The sequence below is a fragment of the Brachypodium distachyon genome, chromosome 4, assembly GCF_000005505.3.
Source record: "Brachypodium distachyon strain Bd21 chromosome 4, Brachypodium_distachyon_v3.0, whole genome shotgun sequence".
In the NCBI taxonomy this organism is placed as follows: Eukaryota; Viridiplantae; Streptophyta; class Magnoliopsida; order Poales; family Poaceae; genus Brachypodium; species Brachypodium distachyon.
The window spans coordinates 13857349-13875453 of NC_016134.3; the positions used below are offsets into that span (position 1 = coordinate 13857349).

Below are 18105 nucleotides of genomic sequence, written 5' to 3' on the forward strand. Positions count from 1 at the left end.
CAGTCATTTAGTTGGAAGTTACCATCGTGTCAACGATATAGTTATCCGTCTATGTAGGTTTCAATTACCACCATATCACTAACAGAATTACCCATGTTTTGGTGTGGAAGTTACCACTTGCATCATAGCACTCATGTAGTTAACTAGGTTTCATGTTACAATTACTAATGCAGTATTGATGTAGTTACTCACCATGGCACTATTGTAGTTAACAGGTTGTCCATGTTACCATGGCACCATTGTAATTATCGAGCTGTCCAAGTTACCTAGGATTCGAGTGATGATCTTGTTTTTTTAAGTCGGTAACTATTTGTGCATATGTTTGATCAATCATGTATTAGTGGTTGGTAACTTCTGAGTTCGAAAAAATATTGTCGAAACATACCCAAGTGGGATCTAGTTTTGAAGCCCTCGCCGTCAAACTTAATGGTGAAAACGGATCGTAAATCCGTTGCGCCGTCGGAGCACTAAAACATTTTGAATTTTCGGATTACGAAAGAATCTTGGCTGACGTGAGCATGCATCATCATTTTGGTTTTTTTTGCTTGCGTGTACGTGCATGCAAGGGAGACATACGAGGGGGCTCTTAATTCCATTGTGCGGGCTCGAAATGGATTCTACTGTGTGCTCAGCTCGCGGAACTGATTGAGAAGGGGTGGCGGGAAAGGTACGGTAGCTAGGTAAACTGCCGCACGGCTGGCACATAGTTGTGTCCTTTGTTTAAAGTTTGTTCTTGTGAGAGTCTGCTTTTTTTTATTCGACCAATTCCCACATCTGCAACACACAATTTAGATCCAATGGTCCACGTGAATAGCATCCTATATGTCATCAACTTGGATTCCCATAAAAGTTCTCATAATGACGTAAATTAGGTTGCATGGATGTGTTTCCAGACCTGTTTGGAGTTTAAAACTCCAGTTCTGCGAGTAAACACATACAAACACAGCATGCCAAAAAAACCCTTATTTGTAGTAAAATATTGATTCAACTAGTACGGAATAAGTTTGGGAGACCATTGTTCCACATCGACCACCATTCACTCATTCTTTTTGAAAAAATGGCCACGGAAATTTCCACTGGCAAATATCTTAAAACGCGAAAATGGCAACGGGAGCTCAGAATCCTTGGATTATTTTATTATTGAATAGTACTTTTAAAGTTTGAAATCCTCTGAATTTTTTCAGTGTAAATATAGATGCATTCTGCGTACCTATAAATTCCCGTCAAAATACATTAACTTGTGCTTTGTCAAAACTTGCTCTCAAACATATTTTTTTGACGAATTTGTAGAAGTATTTAGAAGAGAATACATTACATACATTGAAAGGAAAATTCAGATTTTTGAGCTTTAAAATAAGATTTTCGTTCTGTTTGCTACTTGTAGTCCGTGTGCTAAAAAGTTCTTGTCCTGCGTAGTGTACTGCGGAGTACCTGGTTGAGCGCTTGCGTACTTGCATGCTCGAGCAAGGATACCATCAGAGATTGTAATCTAGGCTATGCTTGAAAAGAACAAAAAAAAAGAATACTGCAAATAATTTAATAATTCCAACCAGGATTATGAATTCCAGCACTTAAATCATTATCAAACGAGCCCACGAGGAGATTTCACGAACATGGCAAGACAAGATCGATCAGATCAGAGTTTTTTCTTTTCTTTTTGAAAGCGATCAGAGATATTGGTAGTTCACTTCTTGTGTTGACCCGTAGTACTTAAAACAGCAGCAAGAGCACGTAGGCGCCGCAGCTGGCGACCTCAGACGCCACGTGCCTCTTTCTTGACACCAAGTCCAACAGCGGGAGCAGTGGCCACGACGACGTCCTCGGCAACGATCTCCGTCACCACGGTGATATCGCACCTGATGCTGAAAGAGTCGTCCTTGAGGTACGCCGACTTGAGCAGATCCTCGTTCTTGATGAACTTGTAGGAACCATGTATTGCCAGAGTATTGAAGGTGCAGCATTTCGAGCTCTCTGCTTTGATGCTCCCTGGCTGGCCGTATTGGTCCAGCAAGCTGATCTTGTACAGCGCTCTGACTTGGCCAGCCTCGGCCAGACGGAGACGGGATGGATATCCAGTTGGAGCCGTAGGTTGAGTTGTAGCCGTCCGGGTAGTACTCCAGGCACCACTTGTGGCCTCCGGCGGTGAACGGCCTGGATTTGACGCAATTGCCGGTGCCGATCCCCGTGGTGCGTGAGTAGCCGTCGATCTTGAGGACGTGCGAGCCGGTCAGGGCCTTGCCGGTTATGGAAGACGCGCTCGAGCTGGACATGGTGATGCACGGGGGCTAGGCTAGCTGCAGCAACGGGAGATATATGAGAGAAAGGGTGAACGGCGAATTTGGGTGCGAGAGCTGGATGACTCGATCGATCCTGAGGTTCTTATATATAGGCGGTGACGGGCGCTGGAGCGGCGCATGCTGCATTTATATGCGTGGCATGCGAATACGAATCGCCGGTGTTTTTAATTACAACGGGGGCATTGAGCATTTCCTTGTACCCGTTTCGTTCGCTCGATCTTCTTGCCCGGCGGCGCCGATCGACGGAAGAAACGAACCGAGTGCCCGGTCCGGTCCGGGTGCATGCACGGTACGATTGTTCGTGCGAGTGTGCGACGTGCGGGTGTACCCCGTCGATGCCAATGCCTTGAATGTTGAACGCTCAGTTCCATCAAAGCGCACGTGAAACTAACGATACCCAGAACGGAATCCACCCGCAACTCGCCCGCGCAAGATTACTCGCGGTACAGGGGACAGTCGGACTCCCGAAAAGAAATTCGATCCGGACCGAGCAATCGAGTCGAGGCGGCCGGCTGTTTTTTTTTTCTCTTTCTCGATCCATCGAGGCATGTCTCTTCTCCCAGACTAGAAGCACACATGGGCCCGGCCAGTTGCACGGGACACGGCTGCGCATGGCTTTCCTTTCCTCCGAGGGGATGATCAGATGTTTTGTAGTTCATGTTCTAAATTGTATCAACATAAGATGCAATATAAGAATGATCGCCGCGATTTTTAATTTTAACTGCTACTCCTGTTTAAGCGTGTGTCACCTGTAGCACGTGTACATGCCGGCCCACTAGTTTTATTCAGTATTATGTCTTTTGAGGAGTCCATCTGTACATGAAGTGTAATCTTCTGCTTTCTCATGTTCTTGTGCTGTCCTAGACCCTTCTCATAAGAAGCGTAATTCATTGGGGTTAAATTTGTAAACTTTCGTCTCCGGCCATCAGATTCTACAATGAGCGGCTCGAAAAACATGTCTAAGAGGGTGTTTTGATTTTCACCTTTAATTCATTTGCACCACACGGTTTAGATCCGGTGGTCCACGTGAATAGTTCTCACGAATGAAAGTTTGCGCTAGATACATCGCGTCAACTCAAAATTTCCCATGAAAGTTCTTTTTTTTTTAGAACATAGCAAGAGCTCTGCTTTTTCATTAAAGTGGACAAGAAGAAATACATCGAGTGTCAAAAAGAACTAGGCCAGTTACAGACAACCGGCCGGTGTCAAAAAGAAAAGGACTACTCCCAACATTCCTCCATCAGGAGGGCACACTCTGATCTAATAAGAGAAGACACGTTGTGCGGCGAGGATCTGCAATTCTCAAAAATTCTCTGGTTCCTTTCCTTCCAAATGTGACACACGACCATGCTAGCCCAAGCGTTCTTCCTTGATTTAAGCTTTAGCAACTGATTCCACTAACCAATTAGCGAGGAACTTTGTTCAGCGGCTCTAACCAACCTCGGCCTCTCTCTCGAGAAAGACGCCCAGACCTCCTTGGAGAAGGCGCAATCCAGCACCAAGTGCCACGCTGTCTCTATAACCTGGTCGCATAAACAGCAATGGTCGTCATGAGGCCAACCCCTCGAAGCCAGCCTAACCCCAGTCTACAACCTGTTCTGGAGCAAAAGCCACAGGAAAAAAGGATCTTTCCCTCACATCTGATGATCCAAACTGAGTTGAGAGCCGGCTTGATAGTTCTTCCCAAGAATTGCGCCTCATAGGCAGTCTTGGCAGTGTAACAGCCCCCGGCATTGAACCTCCATCGAATCGAGTCCTCCTCCTCCGTGAGAACAGTAACCTGAACCTTCTCCCATATAGATATGTCGTGCTGTATCAGCTCAAGTGTCTCCCATAAAAGTTCTCATAATGATGTAAATAGATTGCAAAGATGTGTTTCAAAACAATGTTTGGAAGGCTGACAGACTTTCGCGTCGTGGTCTGGCACACCTGCCCCGTTGTCCGTTGTGCGATCAAGAGCAAGAGACCATTGATCATCTACTTCTTGGTTGTGTGGTGGCTAGGCAGGTGTGGTCGGTGATGATAAGATGGACGAGCTTGAAGATCCAAGGCAAGAAGGAAAAGAGAAACCTCAACACTAGCATCACCCTTGTTTGCAGGGCCATCTGGAAGCACAGAAACTCCGTGGTGTGTGATGCGGCAACTCCAAGTGCCATACGGGTCCGGCAGGCAATTAAATGACAAGGAAGGGCATGGTTGACTGCCGGACTTTTTCACAATGTCGATTTTTCGCTTTTTAGTTTGGTGGACATCTCGTGGAATGTAATAGAGTAATTGTTTTACATAAGCCTACGGACATGTAACCGCATCGCGGTATTCTTTTTCAATATATGATACGGAGTACATCAGCTTGGATGTATTCTAGAAAAAAAAGCAATGTTTGGAATTAAAAACTCCAGTTCTGCGAATAAACACATACAAACACAGCAGGCGAGGAAAAAATGGTCTGTTTAATTTTAAGTAAATATTGATTCTGCTAATGTTACGGAATAAGTTTGGGAGACCAACTGTTCCACATCGACCACGACTCCACACGTAGATTTCACAAGCATGCATGGCAAGACGACCAAGATGAGTACAAATATTGGTAGTTCCTTGTTGACCAATAGTACCAAAAACAGCAACGACGTACAGACCGGGCAGCAAAAGAGCACGTACGCGCCGGCGCCGCTGGCGAGACCTCAAACGCCACGCGCCTCTTCCTTGATACGAAGAACTCCTGCTGCAACAGTGGCAGGAGCGGCCACGACGACGTCCTCGGCGACGATCTCCGTCACCACGGTGATATCGCACCTGATGCTGAAAGAGTCGTCCTTGAGGTACGCCGACTTGAGCAGATCCTCGTTCTTGATGAACTTGTAGGAACCATGTATTGCCAGAGTATTGAAGGTGCAGCATTTCGAGCTCTCTGCTTTGATGCTCCCTGGCTGGCCGTATTGGTCCAGCAAGCTGATCTTGTACAGCGCTCTGACTTGGCCAGCCTCGGCCAGACGGAGACGGGATGGATATCCAGTTGGAGCCGTAGGTTGAGTTGTAGCCGTCCGGGTAGTACTCCAGGCACCACTTGTGGCCTCCGGCGGTGAACGGCCTGGATTTGACGCAATTGCCGGTGCCGATCCCCGTGGTGCGTGAGTAGCCGTCGATCTTGAGGACGTGCGAGCCGGTCAGGGCCTTGCCGGTTATGGAAGACGCGCTCGAGCTGGACATGGTGATGCACGGGGGCTAGGCTAGCTGCAGCAACGGGAGATATATGAGAGAAAGGGTGAACGGCGAATTTGGGTGCGAGAGCTGGATGACTCGATCGATCCTGAGGTTCTTATATATAGGCGGTGACGGGCGCTGGAGCGGCGCATGCTGCATTTATATGCGTGGCATGCGAATACGAATCGCCGGTGTTTTTAATTACAACGGGGGCATTGAGCATTTCCTTGTACCCGTTTCGTTCGCTCGATCTTCTTGCCCGGCGGCGCCGATCGACGGAAGAAACGAACCGAGTGCCCGGTCCGGTCCGGGTGCATGCACGGTACGATTGTTCGTGCGAGTGTGCGACGTGCGGGTGTACCCCGTCGATGCCAATGCCTTGAATGTTGAACGCTCAGTTCCATCAAAGCGCACGTGAAACTAACGATACCCAGAACGGAATCCACCCGCAACTCGCCCGCGCAAGATTACTCGCGGTACAGGGGACAGTCGGACTCCCGAAAAGAAATTCGATCCGGACCGAGCAATCGAGTCGAGGCGGCCGGCTGTTTTTTTTTTCTCTTTCTCGATCCATCGAGGCATGTCTCTTCTCCCAGACTAGAAGCACACATGGGCCCGGCCAGTTGCACGGGACACGGCTGCGCATGGCTTTCCTTTCCTCCGAGGGGATGATCAGATGTTTTGTAGTTCATGTTCTAAATTGTATCAACATAAGATGCAATATAAGAATGATCGCCGCGATTTTTAATTTTAACTGCTACTCCTGTTTAAGCGTGTGTCACCTGTAGCACGTGTACATGCCGGCCCACTAGTTTTATTCAGTATTATGTCTTTTGAGGAGTCCATCTGTACATGAAGTGTAATCTTCTGCTTTCTCATGTTCTTGTGCTGTCCTAGACCCTTCTCATAAGAAGCGTAATTCATTGGGGTTAAATTTGTAAACTTTCGTCTCCGGCCATCAGATTCTACAATGAGCGGCTCGAAAAACATGTCTAAGAGGGTGTTTTGATTTTCACCTTTAATTCATTTGCACCACACGGTTTAGATCCGGTGGTCCACGTGAATAGTTCTCACGAATGAAAGTTTGCGCTAGATACATCGCGTCAACTCAAAATTTCCCATGAAAGTTCTTTTTTTTTAGAACATAGCAAGAGCTCTGCTTTTTCATTAAAGTGGACAAGAAGAAATACATCGAGTGTCAAAAAGAACTAGGCCAGTTACAGACAACCGGCCGGTGTCAAAAAGAAAAGGACTACTCCCAACATTCCTCCATCAGGAGGGCACACTCTGATCTAATAAGAGAAGACACGTTGTGCGGCGAGGATCTGCAATTCTCAAAAATTCTCTGGTTCCTTTCCTTCCAAATGTGACACACGACCATGCTAGCCCAAGCGTTCTTCCTTGATTTAAGCTTTAGCAACTGATTCCACTAACCAATTAGCGAGGAACTTTGTTCAGCGGCTCTAACCAACCTCGGCCTCTCTCTCGAGAAAGACGCCCAGACCTCCTTGGAGAAGGCGCAATCCAGCACCAAGTGCCACGCTGTCTCTATAACCTGGTCGCATAAACAGCAATGGTCGTCATGAGGCCAACCCCTCGAAGCCAGCCTAACCCCAGTCTACAACCTGTTCTGGAGCAAAAGCCACAGGAAAAAAGGATCTTTCCCTCACATCTGATGATCCAAACTGAGTTGAGAGCCGGCTTGATAGTTCTTCCCAAGAATTGCGCCTCATAGGCAGTCTTGGCAGTGTAACAGCCCCCGGCATTGAACCTCCATCGAATCGAGTCCTCCTCCTCCGTGAGAACAGTAACCTGAACCTTCTCCCATATAGATATGTCGTGCTGTATCAGCTCAAGTGTCTCCCATAAAAGTTCTCATAATGATGTAAATAGATTGCAAAGATGTGTTTCAAAACAATGTTTGGAAGGCTGACAGACTTTCGCGTCGTGGTCTGGCACACCTGCCCCGTTGTCCGTTGTGCGATCAAGAGCAAGAGACCATTGATCATCTACTTCTTGGTTGTGTGGTGGCTAGGCAGGTGTGGTCGGTGATGATAAGATGGACGAGCTTGAAGATCCAAGGCAAGAAGGAAAAGAGAAACCTCAACACTAGCATCACCCTTGTTTGCAGGGCCATCTGGAAGCACAGAAACTCCGTGGTGTGTGATGCGGCAACTCCAAGTGCCATACGGGTCCGGCAGGCAATTAAATGACAAGGAAGGGCATGGTTGACTGCCGGACTTTTTCACAATGTCGATTTTTCGCTTTTTAGTTTGGTGGACATCTCGTGGAATGTAATAGAGTAATTGTTTTACATAAGCCTACGGACATGTAACCGCATCGCGGTATTCTTTTTCAATATATGATACGGAGTACATCAGCTTGGATGTATTCTAGAAAAAAAAGCAATGTTTGGAATTAAAAACTCCAGTTCTGCGAATAAACACATACAAACACAGCAGGCGAGGAAAAAATGGTCTGTTTAATTTTAAGTAAATATTGATTCTGCTAATGTTACGGAATAAGTTTGGGAGACCAACTGTTCCACATCGACCACGACTCCACACGTAGATTTCACAAGCATGCATGGCAAGACGACCAAGATGAGTACAAATATTGGTAGTTCCTTGTTGACCAATAGTACCAAAAACAGCAACGACGTACAGACCGGGCAGCAAAAGAGCACGTACGCGCCGGCGCCGCTGGCGAGACCTCAAACGCCACGCGCCTCTTCCTTGATACGAAGAACTCCTGCTGCAACAGTGGCAGGAGCGGCCACGACGACGTCCTCGGCGACGATCTCCGTCACCACGGTGATATCGCACCTGATGCTGAAAGAGTCGTCCTTGAGGTACGCCGACTTGAGCAGATCCTCGTTCTTGATGAACTTGTAGGAACCATGTATTGCCAGAGTATTGAAGGTGCAGCATTTCGAGCTCTCTGCTTTGATGCTCCCTGGCTGGCCGTATTGGTCCAGCAAGCTGATCTTGTACAGCGCTCTGACTTGGCCAGCCTCGGCCAGACGGAGACGGGATGGATATCCAGTTGGAGCCGTAGGTTGAGTTGTAGCCGTCCGGGTAGTACTCCAGGCACCACTTGTGGCCTCCGGCGGTGAACGGCCTGGATTTGACGCAATTGCCGGTGCCGATCCCCGTGGTGCGTGAGTAGCCGTCGATCTTGAGGACGTGCGAGCCGGTCAGGGCCTTGCCGGTTATGGAAGACGCGCTCGAGCTGGACATGGTGATGCACGGGGGCTAGGCTAGCTGCAGCAACGGGAGATATATGAGAGAAAGGGTGAACGGCGAATTTGGGTGCGAGAGCTGGATGACTCGATCGATCCTGAGGTTCTTATATATAGGCGGTGACGGGCGCTGGAGCGGCGCATGCTGCATTTATATGCGTGGCATGCGAATACGAATCGCCGGTGTTTTTAATTACAACGGGGGCATTGAGCATTTCCTTGTACCCGTTTCGTTCGCTCGATCTTCTTGCCCGGCGGCGCCGATCGACGGAAGAAACGAACCGAGTGCCCGGTCCGGTCCGGGTGCATGCACGGTACGATTGTTCGTGCGAGTGTGCGACGTGCGGGTGTACCCCGTCGATGCCAATGCCTTGAATGTTGAACGCTCAGTTCCATCAAAGCGCACGTGAAACTAACGATACCCAGAACGGAATCCACCCGCAACTCGCCCGCGCAAGATTACTCGCGGTACAGGGGACAGTCGGACTCCCGAAAAGAAATTCGATCCGGACCGAGCAATCGAGTCGAGGCGGCCGGCTGTTTTTTTTTTCTCTTTCTCGATCCATCGAGGCATGTCTCTTCTCCCAGACTAGAAGCACACATGGGCCCGGCCAGTTGCACGGGACACGGCTGCGCATGGCTTTCCTTTCCTCCGAGGGGATGATCAGATGTTTTGTAGTTCATGTTCTAAATTGTATCAACATAAGATGCAATATAAGAATGATCGCCGCGATTTTTAATTTTAACTGCTACTCCTGTTTAAGCGTGTGTCACCTGTAGCACGTGTACATGCCGGCCCACTAGTTTTATTCAGTATTATGTCTTTTGAGGAGTCCATCTGTACATGAAGTGTAATCTTCTGCTTTCTCATGTTCTTGTGCTGTCCTAGACCCTTCTCATAAGAAGCGTAATTCATTGGGGTTAAATTTGTAAACTTTCGTCTCCGGCCATCAGATTCTACAATGAGCGGCTCGAAAAACATGTCTAAGAGGGTGTTTTGATTTTCACCTTTAATTCATTTGCACCACACGGTTTAGATCCGGTGGTCCACGTGAATAGTTCTCACGAATGAAAGTTTGCGCTAGATACATCGCGTCAACTCAAAATTTCCCATGAAAGTTCTTTTTTTTTAGAACATAGCAAGAGCTCTGCTTTTTCATTAAAGTGGACAAGAAGAAATACATCGAGTGTCAAAAAGAACTAGGCCAGTTACAGACAACCGGCCGGTGTCAAAAAGAAAAGGACTACTCCCAACATTCCTCCATCAGGAGGGCACACTCTGATCTAATAAGAGAAGACACGTTGTGCGGCGAGGATCTGCAATTCTCAAAAATTCTCTGGTTCCTTTCCTTCCAAATGTGACACACGACCATGCTAGCCCAAGCGTTCTTCCTTGATTTAAGCTTTAGCAACTGATTCCACTAACCAATTAGCGAGGAACTTTGTTCAGCGGCTCTAACCAACCTCGGCCTCTCTCTCGAGAAAGACGCCCAGACCTCCTTGGAGAAGGCGCAATCCAGCACCAAGTGCCACGCTGTCTCTATAACCTGGTCGCATAAACAGCAATGGTCGTCATGAGGCCAACCCCTCGAAGCCAGCCTAACCCCAGTCTACAACCTGTTCTGGAGCAAAAGCCACAGGAAAAAAGGATCTTTCCCTCACATCTGATGATCCAAACTGAGTTGAGAGCCGGCTTGATAGTTCTTCCCAAGAATTGCGCCTCATAGGCAGTCTTGGCAGTGTAACAGCCCCCGGCATTGAACCTCCATCGAATCGAGTCCTCCTCCTCCGTGAGAACAGTAACCTGAACCTTCTCCCATATAGATATGTCGTGCTGTATCAGCTCAAGTGTCTCCCATAAAAGTTCTCATAATGATGTAAATAGATTGCAAAGATGTGTTTCAAAACAATGTTTGGAAGGCTGACAGACTTTCGCGTCGTGGTCTGGCACACCTGCCCCGTTGTCCGTTGTGCGATCAAGAGCAAGAGACCATTGATCATCTACTTCTTGGTTGTGTGGTGGCTAGGCAGGTGTGGTCGGTGATGATAAGATGGACGAGCTTGAAGATCCAAGGCAAGAAGGAAAAGAGAAACCTCAACACTAGCATCACCCTTGTTTGCAGGGCCATCTGGAAGCACAGAAACTCCGTGGTGTGTGATGCGGCAACTCCAAGTGCCATACGGGTCCGGCAGGCAATTAAATGACAAGGAAGGGCATGGTTGACTGCCGGACTTTTTCACAATGTCGATTTTTCGCTTTTTAGTTTGGTGGACATCTCGTGGAATGTAATAGAGTAATTGTTTTACATAAGCCTACGGACATGTAACCGCATCGCGGTATTCTTTTTCAATATATGATACGGAGTACATCAGCTTGGATGTATTCTAGAAAAAAAAGCAATGTTTGGAATTAAAAACTCCAGTTCTGCGAATAAACACATACAAACACAGCAGGCGAGGAAAAAATGGTCTGTTTAATTTTAAGTAAATATTGATTCTGCTAATGTTACGGAATAAGTTTGGGAGACCAACTGTTCCACATCGACCACGACTCCACACGTAGATTTCACAAGCATGCATGGCAAGACGACCAAGATGAGTACAAATATTGGTAGTTCCTTGTTGACCAATAGTACCAAAAACAGCAACGACGTACAGACCGGGCAGCAAAAGAGCACGTACGCGCCGGCGCCGCTGGCGAGACCTCAAACGCCACGCGCCTCTTCCTTGATACGAAGAACTCCTGCTGCAACAGTGGCAGGAGCGGCCACGACGACGTCCTCGGCGACGATCTCCGTCACCACGGTGATATCGCACCTGATGCTGAAAGAGTCGTCCTTGAGGTACGCCGACTTGAGCAGATCCTCGCTCTTGATGAACTGGTAGGAACCGTGCGCCGACGCGTCAGTAGTCCCATGCAGACTCGCCGCCATCTTGGGCCTGTCTTTCTTCCAGGCCGTCTTGGACGGCCTGTTGTAGAAGGTGCAGCATGTCGGGCTCTCTTCTTTGATGCTCCCTGGCTTTCCGTCTTTGTCGAGCAAGGTGATCTTGTACAGCGCTCTGCAGGCTTCACCGGCCTTGGCCAGACGGAGACGGATGGATATACAGTTGTGGCTGAGTAATTAGGTAATTTCGATGAAAAACAACGTGTAAAACATTTAGCATATTATATCATACAAACTAGACAAATTAAATAGCAACGCACAGCAATGAAACTCATCTAATTTCACGGCATGAATAATAAAACTACTAATCAAAACCAACAAGAAAGAACAGATTACGTACGTTGTTGTACTCTTTTCTTCTGTTTGTTTGTTGAGGTCGGTGACGAGTCCGGTGGCGTCGATGTTCACGCCGGCAGCAGCAGCAGCCTTGACTACCTCCTGAGCAGCGGCCAGTGCCTCCGCTTGCGCCTGTGCAGCAGCAGTTGCCTGGGCTTGGAGTTGGGCAGCCTGCTGCTGTGCTTGGACTTGTGCAGCCTGCTGCTGCTGTGCTTGAAGTTGTGCAGCCTGAGCCGCAGGATCTCCGAGGTCTTCGGCCATTGGTGATGAAGATGCCGACGAAACAGGGACGTGAAGAAGCGAGCAGTCGCGTGAGAACGCTCCCAAAAACCTTATCGACCGTCTCCCGGGCAGGATCTCGAAGGTCGGGGTTCCGGAGGCCTGCTTTTCCGGCGATCTGTGCACGCAGTCGACGGGATGGAGTAGCAGTTGGCGGCGAACAACGAGATTGGATTGTAGGCGTGACGGCTAGGGTTGTGGTGTGTTTTTCCCGGAGGCCGCGGTCTTCTTGTTATATAGTCACGCAGGCGGACTTCGGTTCGATTTAAGAAACCAAAACCGACTCCGCAATTATCGGGATTTGTTACGTGTCCGCAACGGATTCCGACTGCCAAAAAGATAAGCACGACTCGAACTCGATCCACGAAACGCGGCGCACGTGTGCGCGTCGTGATGAGGCGAGCGGAGGAGTAGGAGAAGGAGCACGCGTGGGGATTTTCCTTGTTCACTTGCTCAAGAGGTGAAAACCAACATACCTTATATATTGGTCCAACTCCCCCTAAACTAGCAAGGTGGGACTATTCCCACTTCCTCATCCCACTCTATGAATGAGCTTTTGAGATTTTTCAGGAATTAATTTCAGATTGGGCCTTGGGCCTAACCCAAAATTCCAACACTCCCCCACAATATCTCATAAGCACATAAAATTGCCGTTGATCCAAAACTCTGTTTTTGATATACCAGCGTTTCAGTGGAGACCGGTTAAGGTTGAACATCCACCTAAACAAATAGCTTCATTCACGCACAACTGAACAATGGACAATTGTCAGTTTTCTGTGTTAGAGGTTCACTAAATTGTTGTCTGGTACTAGGCTGCCGAATGCTACCCCGCGGTGTGGAGCATATAAGTCATTCTCCAGGCCTTTTCATGAGCTTACTAGAGACCACCCAAATCTCATAGACTGCGACTAACAGTCAGGCTCATATAGTTGTGTTATTTAGAGACTACTCTGTAGGACAGTATCTCCCTTGCAAATTAATGCAACGTGTTAGAAACACATTAAGTTAAACAACCTAACATACAGTACACGAGAGTAATGCATCGTCAATGGAGTGGGATAAAGAATGTACACTCTCCTCAGTTATCCAATGACTTGTTTCCCAGGTCCTAATTCACGGGATCTCTGATCACATAGGTTGGTTTACCACCATGGTAACTCACGTGGGTGGCAACCCCATCTCCCTTGATGCACATTTTATCACATTCCTTGATAGACCCTTTGTAAAGGGATCTTCTAGATTTTTAGCCGTTGGGATATATGCCAATGCTATTATTCCGGAATTTCTCATTGCTCTCACAGATTTCAGACGTCTCCTGATGTGTCTTGATGACTTCATGTTATCTTTAGAACTGTTCACTTTGACTATCACAGTTTGATTGTCACAGTTCATAAGAATCGTCGGTATTAGTTTTTCAACAATCGGCAAGTCTATCAGGAGCTCACGAAGCCAGTCGGCTTCAACCGTGGATGTATCTAATGCTGAAAGTTCTGCTTCCATTGTTGATCTAGTTAAGATCGTTTGCTTGCAAGACTTCCATGAAACAGCGCCCCCTCCGAGTGTGAACACATATCCACTCATGGCCTTTAGCTCATCAACATCAGATATCCAGTTTGAATCACTATAACCCTCAAGTACCTTGGGGTACGCAGTATAGTGTATACCATAGCTCATTGTGCCCTTTAGATAGCGCATGACCCTCTCTAGTGCACTCTAATGATCATCTCCCGGATTCTTATTGAACCGACTCACTTTGCTCACAGCAAAAGAGATGTCAGGTCTAGTTGCGCTAGCAAAATACATGAGTGAACCAATAATCTGAGAATATCTCAGTTGGTCTCGTCCAATTCTGTGATTCTTTCGAAGCAGAACGCTTGGATCATAACGAGTTGGAGAAGGTTTACAATCAGCATAGCCGAAACGACTCAAGATCTTCTCCACATAGTGAGATTGCAACAAAGTGATCTCACCATTCTCGCCTCTCACGAGCTTGATGTTCAGAAAAACATCAGGTACACCAAGGTCTTTCATGTCAAAGCACTTCGACAAGAAAGTCTTAACCTCTTCAACCACTTTCAGGTTAGTCCCAAATATTAGTATGTCATCGACATACAAATAAAGTATAACTCTCTCACCCCCACCAAGGCAGTAGTATACACATTTGTCAGTTTCATTTACAACAAAGCCGACAGATGTTAACGTTTTGTCAAACTTCTCATGTCATTGCTTAGGAGCTTGTTTCAGGCCATATAGAGATTTTAATAACTTACACACTTTGCCTTCATGACCCTTTATTACAAATCCATCTGGCTGGTTCATGTAAATTTTCTCGTCCAACTCTCCGTTAAGGAAAGCTGTCTTAACGTCCATTTGATGGACGATCAGACTATATGAGGCAGCCAGTGATACTAAAACTCTGATTGTGGTCAATCGAGCTACAGGTGAGTAAGTATCAAAGAAATCTTCACCTTCTTTCTGGGTAAAACCCTTAGCCACAAGCCGCGTCTTGTACTTCTCAATAGTACCATCAGGCCTAAGCTTTTTCTTGAATATCCACTTGCATCCTACAGGTTTGCACCCGTACGGAGTCAACGACCTCCCAAGTACCATTAAAAATGATAGAATCCATCTCACTACGAATGGCTTCTTTCCAATAGTCTGCATCCGGAGATGCAAATGTCTCATTAATGGTTTTAGGGGTGTCATCCACAAGGTACACAATGAAATCATCACCAAAGGATTTAGCAATCATTTGTCGCTTACCCCTAATAGGGGTTTCATTGTCATACTCCTCAGGAATCTCATCAAGTGTTTGTTCAAGATTTTCCACTGGGATGGCGGGTTCAGAAGCTACACCATGATCCTGATGTTCCTCTGAACTGACGGGTTCAGCAGGTACATCATGATCCTCTCTAGATGTGCTATGCGTATCTCTCATGGTAAATATGTCCTCAAAGAATGTAGCATCTCTGGACTCCATAATTGTATCGACGCTCATGTCAGGTACTCCAGAATTTACAACCAAGAATCTATAGCCAACACTCCGAAGTGCGTAGCCAAGAAAGACACAATCAACGGCTTTTTGTACAAGCTTACGTTCCTTGGTAATTGGCACATTGACTTTCGCCAAACAACCCCAAGTCCGTAAGTAAGAAAGTGTGAGTCTCTTCTTTTCCCATAGCTCGTATGGGGTGACTTCTTTATATTTTGTGGGAACACGATTTAGGACATGACACGAAGTCAATAGCGCCTCTCCCCACCATGCCTTGGATAAACCAACAGTGTCTAACATGGCGTTGACCAAGTCAGTCAGCGTGCGGTTTTTCCTCTCAGCAACCCCATTTGACTGGGGCGAATAGGGAGGCGTCCTCTCGTAGACTATGCCATGTTCCTCACAAAATGAATTAAACTCACTGGAGAAATATTCTCCACCGCGGTCAGACCGCAAACGTTTAATTTTCTTCTCAAGTTGATTCTCGACTTCAGCTTTATAGATCTTAAAATAACGCAATGCGTATAGATCTTAATAAATACACATAACAGAATCTAGTCGCATCATCAATGAAAGTCATAAAGTAACGTTTTCCACCTTTGGTTAATACACCGTTCATCTCACAAAGATCAGAATGTATGAGCTCTAACGGTGCTAGGTTCCTGTCCTCAGCAGCCTTGTGAGGCTTGCGAGGCTGCTTTGCTTGCACACAAGCTTGGCACTTCGAACCTTTAGCCACAGTGATTTTAGGGATTAAACTCAGATTTGCTAATCGCCTCATGCAAAAATTAATGTAACAAAGGCGTGAATGCCAAACATTAGACTCATTATTAATAGAATTGACGTTGTTTACGACCTTATTACAAAAATCCGAAAGGATAAGCAGAACAAGCCTCCGCACTCATAACCTTTACCAATAAATTTCCATACTTAGACACGATAACTTTATTGGACTCAAACACTAACTTAAATCCGTCCTTGCAAAGGAGAGATCCACTAACAAGATTATTCTGAATGGAGGACACATGGTGCACATTCCTCAGCTGCACGATCTTTCCCAAAGTAAACTTCAGATCCACCGTGCCAACACCATGAACAGAAGTATGGGCGCCGTTCCCCATCGTCACTGAGGAGCTGATGGCCTGATATGAAGAAAACAAGGAAATATCAGCACACACATGAATAGTTGCACCTGTATCGACCCAACAATCGGTGGACTGACATACAGAAAATACATTAAATAAATTACCATACCTGCCTGCATCTTCATTGTTGCCAATGGTCAAATTAGCAAACTTTTGCCGAATCTGTCCTCCTTTGCGCTCCTTGCAGTTACTCGCCCAATGGCCAAGTCCTCCGCACACAAAGCAAGGAGCCTTGTCCTTATTGCCTCCTTTCTTCTTCTTCTTGAAAGTGATAGTGTTCTTTGGACCAGCATTGTTGAATGCTTTTCCCTTTCCCTTGTTGTTACTGTTGTTGTGGTTGTTTCTTTGAACCATGTTGGCAGTGGATGTATCCTCATGTGTGTTGCCTTTGGGGCCAGCATCTTTTGCTCTCGCCTTCTCCTCAACATCAAGAATCCCAATCAGGTTCTCCACAGAGATTTTTTGTCTCTTGTGTTTTAGTGAAGTAGCAAAGTTCCTCTACGAGGGAGGAAACTTGGTGATGATGTCCCCGGCGACAAACTTGTCAGGTAGTGGACACTTGAATTGCTCAAGTTCCTTAGCCATAGTCATTAATTCATGAGCTTGTTCCACTACAGATCGGTTTGCAACCATCTTATAGTCAAAAAACTGCTCCATGACGTACAGCTCACTGCCACCGTCAGATGCGCCAAACTTAGCATCGAGCGCATCCCACAACTCTTTGGCATCCTGATAGTGCAGATAAGCATCAACGAACTTATCTCCCAGCACACTACAGATCGCACCGACGACTACAACACAAGCCTTAACATACAACTGCCGAGAAGCAATTGTTTGAGTCTTCTCGTGTTGTACCGCCCACCATGCGCCCATAGCCACGAGCCACATGACATTTATACTGCCACCTCTTAAAGTGCAGTCCAGTAAACACAGGTGGTTTCAATGCGATAACAATTGAGACATCGAAAATTGCCTACACGAATAAGGTTTTTGGATTGCTGAGTAATTAGGTAATTTCGATGAATATTTAATCCAGAAAAAAAAGTGTAAAACATGTAGCATCTTATATCATACAAACTAGACAAATTAAATAGCAACGCACAGCAATAAAACTCATCTAATTTCACGGCATAAATAAAAAACTAATCAAAACCAACAAGAAAGAGCAGATTACGTACGGTGCTGTACTCTTTTCTTGTGTTTGTTTGTTGAGGTCGGTGATGAGTACGGCGGCGTCGATGTTCACGCCGGCAGCAGCAGCAGCCTTGACTACCTCCTGGGCAGCGGCCAGCGCCTGTGCAGCAGCAGTTGCCTGGGCTTGGAGTTGGGCAGCCTGCTGCTGTGCTTGAAGTTGTGCAGCCTGCTGCTGCTGAGCTAGAGCGGCGGCCTAAGCCGCAGGATCTCCGAGGTCGTCGGCCATTGGTGATGAAGATGCCGATGAAACAGGGACGTGAAGAAGCGAGCAGTCACGTGAAAACGCTCCCCAAAAAACTTATCGACCGTCTCCCGGGCAGGATCTCGAAGGTTGGGGTTCCGGAGGCCTGCTCTCCCGGCGATCTGTGCACGCAGTCGACGAGATGGAGTAGCAGTTGGCGGCGAACAGCGAGATTGGATCGTAGGCGTGACGGCTAGGGTTGTGGTGTGTTTTTCGCGGAGGCCGCGGTCGTCT

At 47.0% G+C, this 18105-nt stretch overlaps 3 protein-coding genes across 3 annotated transcripts; all 3 read right to left on the minus strand.

The window, feature by feature from the left end:
* Window positions 1–1753: 1753 nt before the first annotated feature.
* LOC104584939 (BTB/POZ and MATH domain-containing protein 1) lies at window positions 1754–2270 on the minus strand. The gene is made up of 2 exons (XM_010240773.1): window positions 2025–2270; window positions 1754–1918 (listed from the first exon to the last, which is right to left on the minus strand). The coding sequence occupies exons 1-2, from the start codon at window positions 2268–2270 to the stop codon at window positions 1754–1756; spliced, it is 411 nt and encodes a 136-aa protein (XP_010239075.1).
* A 1458-nt stretch (window positions 2271–3728) lies between these two features.
* On the minus strand, window positions 3729–5504 carry LOC106866682. Its single transcript, XM_014902311.1, has 4 exons — window positions 5259–5504; window positions 4994–5152; window positions 3936–4125; window positions 3729–3820 (listed from the first exon to the last, which is right to left on the minus strand). Exons 1-4 carry the CDS (start codon window positions 5502–5504, stop codon window positions 3729–3731), a joined length of 687 nt encoding a protein of 228 aa, XP_014757797.1.
* Window positions 5505–6961: 1457 nt separating this feature from the next.
* LOC106866683 lies at window positions 6962–8737 on the minus strand. Its single transcript, XM_014902312.1, has 4 exons — window positions 8492–8737; window positions 8227–8385; window positions 7169–7358; window positions 6962–7053 (listed from the first exon to the last, which is right to left on the minus strand). Exons 1-4 carry the CDS (start codon window positions 8735–8737, stop codon window positions 6962–6964), a joined length of 687 nt encoding a protein of 228 aa, XP_014757798.1.
* Between the last annotated feature and the right edge of the window lie 9368 nt (window positions 8738–18105).